Source organism: Toxorhynchites rutilus, chromosome 2, assembly GCF_029784135.1.
Source record: "Toxorhynchites rutilus septentrionalis strain SRP chromosome 2, ASM2978413v1, whole genome shotgun sequence".
NCBI lineage: Eukaryota > Metazoa > Arthropoda > Insecta > Diptera > Culicidae > Toxorhynchites > Toxorhynchites rutilus.
In genome coordinates, this window is record NC_073745.1 from 308,810,169 (window position 1) to 308,815,650 (window position 5,482).

Below are 5,482 nucleotides of genomic sequence, written 5' to 3' on the forward strand. Positions count from 1 at the left end.
CGCGTGTGTAGCGAAATCAAGCGTTCTCGCGAGCCTGCTATGTGAAAATTCCACTCCATCATCCGGCTACATTGCATTCGCTGCAATCATGTCTCACGAGTTTATCGAACGACTTTCCCATAATCGTCACCGTAACCCAAACACTATTTATGCATTCACGGTGCACCCGACCGCCCTGCGCAATCCGTTTCAATCACATGCGAGACAAGCGAACGGCAATAGGCGGAGAGTTCTCCCGAGGACTACCAATTGGTGGATTCGAAAATGAAATAAACCCAGCGATGTTCGAGTTATTTTTTTCAAACAGAAAAAGGAAATAAAACAAACTTTATTCAGTCTAACAGTAGGCACCTAACACAACCAACTAGCGCGCGCGCACTTAGCCCCAGAAGCCCTTCTTGTGCTCCTTGATCTTGAAAGTGACTGGGACCGTCTTCTCGATGTACACCGGCTTGTGGATGTACACTGGGACTGGCTTCTCGACATGAACTGCGTACGGTTTTAGCACTTCGACGTATTCCTTCTTGATGTAGGGGACCTTGACCTCGACCGGGTACGGAACGGGACGGTCTACGTGCACATGGACCTTCTTCTCCACGTAGTACGGAACTTTCTTCTCGACGATCACCGGGACCTTCTTCTCGACCTCGACCGGATAGGGTACTTTCACTTCCACTGGCACGTGCTTCTCCACCTCGACCGGGTACGGGACGGGAACCTTCTTCTCGATCGTCACATGCTTCAGCTCGGCGTGATGGTGATGATCGAAGTCGTGATGGTGGTGGTGGTGGTAATCCAGATCGTGCAAATGATGATCGTCGAATCCTTTGTACTCCGAACCCAGATCGTAGAGACCTCGCTTCTCCTTCTTGGACTCGCCGACTGCTGCACTGGCGGCGACTGCCAAAGCCACGGAAAACACGATGAACGCCTGCGGGAAAATGAACTCTTTATTAATTGTTCTGAATAGATTTTTTTTCTAGATACTTTACCTTCATGATTGCCTTCGCGCTGCGGTTAGAACTGCGCTCCACAGTGTACTGGTTGGTAGGATCGACGGTATTGGCCGGCGAGATGAGCACAAGTGAATGATACCATTCCACCGATCAGCTGGTGGTTTTATACACCCCATGCTCTCGCCGTAAATCGAAAGCACTGAATGAATTCAACCACTTCTTACCGTATTTTTCCTTCGCTGCTTTGGCTTGGTATCGTATTGGCCATCGGTGGTTTGCCGCCGCCGCCGTTGTTGTTGTTGCTGTTGTGAGTGCATCAGCCGAAACGCGCTATGGGCTGCACCATATGTACACTCCTCGGAGTTTTTACGTAAAGTTGGTTAAATGAGTTCATACTAGCAACCCCAGCTGACTGTCACTACCGCACTTAGTCCTGGCCAATAGTGCAGCAGCACACATCGCTTTGCGGTCTCAGACCGATCCAAGGTAAATGCACAGGAATGGTGCAACTCGCCCCAAATGTCGCACCGGATACACGGATAATGTAACATCGTAGATAGGTAGTTCCTAATCACGGGCTGACCTTGCCTTGGTGAGCGAGCAGATGGAATGGCATTTGGAAAGATGCAGTTCGCAGAAGAACCGCACCGCATGCAAAGTATCTGGTTCCAATGAACTTTTATGGCCGTTATGTGAACAAATTGTTTATTGCGCTTGGAACCGTCAGGTGCTCACCATAACTCCGTTTGAATTAGAAATTACCTCAATACTGGTTCGAAAAATGTGAAGTGCAATCTGAAATCAGTGCAGCATATTGGTTCAATTTTAAGTCATCGTGAGTGCGCAGGTTTTACACATATGATCCGTGTATAATTGCTGCTTGTCGACTTGTTGAATGTCAACTAATCAAGATCAGATATCGTTATTTGTTTACATTTATGTTTTCATAATCCTTTCGGAATAATTTTCCGCCAGAGACGTAACGCCCGCCACAATACGTAGTCTGTCCCGTGAAGCACCAACTGTTGTCATTGTTGATGTTTATTTGGGATACTTTACACCGAGGCAGCTGGTGCATTCGTATCCTTACCAACTGTTGAAATTAACAAGTTAGGATTTGCGCGAAGATTACTACACATTTCTAAGTATTGTTGAAAACAAAATGCATAAACATATTCAGCCATTCCATGTCAAACCGATATAGTGGATTTCGCATGTTTCTATTTTCTGTCAATTAAGCTATCACAATCAAAACATCTCAACTTTGAAAAATCGTAACTCAAAAACGATGAAAATCACACCTCTGTTATTTGGATATTTTATGTAAAAAACTCAGCTTTCAAGAACAAAATGTTTGAAAAATATAGCGCCCTTAACCCCGAAACCACGTAAACTATAAAAAAGCAAATACATTCATGCCAACTCAACTGGCCATTGGCAGCACCATCTCAGATAGCAGTGAAACGTTGTGGGTGTAAAGGCATGGGTCATTTAAGCAACTTTGCATACTAAAAATAATTCGACTACTTTTTGCAAAAAGCCAATTTTTTTTTTTTTTAAACAAAAATTTATAACATCAAAACTATGATACCTACATAATTCTTGTCAAAGGATGAAATGTTGAAAATTGTTTAAATTTTTACAAAAAATTAAAAAATTTCGCTGGCAAAAAAGTTATTTTAAAAATAAAATTTCATTTTTCTCAATAACGATTTTTTTTAAATTCCCAAAAAAAACATAAATAGCCCTTACAAATGTTCAATTCGTTACATTTTTACGTATGAATTATCGCATTTTAAATGCTCTGCTATTTTTTCTCTATTTAGAAACATGTCAAGAACATGTCAAACGTGAGAATTTACACACAAAAATGTTACGAGCAAAACATTATTTTTTTCAAGAGTCTTCATACAAAAATTACTTATATTCCAAAAACTATAAAAGATAGAAAGTTGATGTCTTCGACAAAAGTTTATATTTTAACATGATCTAAAAGTTTGTCGAATACACTATAACGCTATCTTGATATTTTCCTACATTTCATCCCTCGACAAGAATTTTGTAGGTATCATAGTTTTTAGGTTATAAATTTTTGTAAAAAATTAAGAAAAAAATTGGCTTTTTCCAAAAAATAGTCTAATTTTTTTCGAATATTTCAAGTATGCAAAGTTGGTTAAATGATCCTTGTCTTTACACCCATAACGTTTCACTACTATCTGAAATGGTGCTGCCAACTCCTAAGACAAGTTGGCATGAAATTTGTCTTGGATTACCTAATTGGATTAGTTCATTTGCTGCTAATTTACTTTAGCATACACTAATAGATCCGTCGATTTTCACGAGGATTCACACTCCACCCCACACAAAAAAAAGTAAGAATGTATGTCTGGTGTTTTCAAAAGAATATAACAAGTAAGGGTCTGTCCGCATACCACGTTGACATAAAAAGCTCGATTTTAGGCACTCGTGGAGAAGCGTGGACATTGTCAATACCCCTTACCCTGTTGTCCACGTGGACATTCCTCCACATTTTCCATTTTTTTGGGGAAAAAAACAAGAAAATAATTGAGTTTCGCTTAAATTTCGTTTAAAGTTTCTATCTATTTTTATTTTATGGATTCACATCGATAGAAATGTTAGTTTTATTAATAGTAGTGGTAACTATTACAACACTCAACTATCTGCTAGCTTGTCACCTAATGAGTTTTGGAAAAAGTTTCGGGCATTAGTATTTTCTAGCCGATCAATGCAAAATGATATAAATTTCGGTTTTTTTTTCTCTATTATAGTGATTTTCAACACGTTTCGGATGGTTCGTCACTTTTACTTCCATTTTTGGAAGAATCTCGAGAGTGAGAATTGAACTCGCGATCTCTGCGTGAGAGGTATGGATGTTACCACTACGCCAGATCGCCTCCTTTCGGTGTCAATGAAATGAATGGTAACTTTCACAAAAAAATTCAGGACTACGATGTTATAAATTCTATTTATGAAGTTTCGTCAAATGTTGTGTGTCTAGACGACCTTCCTATAAAATTTGTAAAATTAATTTTTCCTGTTTTACTTGATCCATCAACATACATGTTCAACAATATCATTATCAATTCCAAATATCCCCAAGCATGGAAATAATCCAAAATAATACCTTTGAAAAAGAAAAACAACATAGATTTATTGGGCAACTTACGACCCATAAGTATGTTATGCGCAATATCGAAAAGCTTCGAAAGAATTATAAAAACTCAAATGTGCTCTTATTTGCATGAGCATAGTTTAATAACATCTGTTTAGTCTCGTTATAGTGCGGGTCATACAGTGGTAGACATTCGTTTAGCCGCACCCTATTTTTTCTCAATATTTTTAAAAATAAGTCTTTGTACTGTTTTGCTCATAAAAAAAGATTATTGTTTATTTTCATCGAATTCATTCTAAAAAAAAAATAAATTCACTAAGTAATTCAAATATGTGGAAAAAGGGTGAGCATCCGTTTAGCCGCATCCTAAAATTTCAATAAAAGAAAATTTGTGTGGCAAATTTCGAGTCCAATCGGTAGCTAATATTTAGTATGTCCACCTCCATTTCGGATCACTTTGAAAACTTGATTTGGCATCGAGTCAGACAGCTTTTAAAGTGTTGCCATATTGATTATAGCCCAACATTCCTGAATTACTGCCAAATTGTCAAATTGTCATCCGTTTGCATAGACCCTCTCGGCCAAGATTCTCCATAGGTTCTCTATGGGATTGCAATCGACTGCCAGCAGGTCATTCAAGAAGCGGAATGTCCTTCTCGGCAAACCATGCCTTCGATTGCTTGGAAACGTGGATCTATGCATAATCCTGCTGAAAAAACGACATCCTCGATAGCGTTATTCTCAATATGGCCAATCAAAACGTCCTCCAGTAATTGAACATACTTTTCGGAGTTCATTCGGATGAAAATGAAACAAATGAGAAGCTTGCTGTGATAGGAAACGGCTCCCCACACTGTCAAACTTCCGCCCCCAAAGTTTCGCTTCGATCTCACGACATTCCGTCGACTTAGATTGTACCAATAGCAACTGTAACAGTCCGAGCCAACATTTCTCCATTCCAGTTTCCATTCCATGTATTGCCGGGCGAAAATGAGATGATTCTGCTTATGGGTGGCGGTCAGTTTCGGCTTCCCTTGAAGTTTCTTCCACATGATGTTTGGTGACTCATTCAAGATGCGCGCAATATGCCTCTTCGATACTGGAACAACCGATTCTGCCTTTATGTATGAGCAGGAGTTCGTTTCCTGGTTGCTTCATATCTTATTCGACCTTTAAGACGCAAAGTAACTTTGGTGTTCCCATTTGTTGGTCGTTATATCCCATATTTCTGGCACTATTTAAAGAAATTCCGTACCACTTTCTCAGATAGACCAAAATTTCATCACTGTGGTACCAAAACGGCTATGCTAAAAAATTATGATGATGTTGGTGCTGCTATCGACAGTGGTGGCAAAGTGAGAAATCGAAAATCATTCACAACATTCAAGAAGTA

The 5,482-nt window shown here is 39.5% G+C and overlaps 1 protein-coding gene across 1 annotated transcript; it reads right to left on the reverse strand.

Annotated features, from left to right (window-relative positions):
• Nucleotides 1–336: 336 nt before the first annotated feature.
• LOC129770985 (mantle protein-like) lies at nt 337–2,034 on the reverse strand. The gene is made up of 2 exons (XM_055774205.1): nt 993–2,034; nt 337–931 (listed from the first exon to the last, which is right to left on the reverse strand). Exons 1-2 carry the CDS (start codon nt 996–998, stop codon nt 380–382), a joined length of 558 nt encoding a protein of 185 aa, XP_055630180.1. The 5' UTR covers nt 999–2,034; the 3' UTR covers nt 337–379.
• Nucleotides 2,035–5,482: the final 3,448 nt, after the last annotated feature.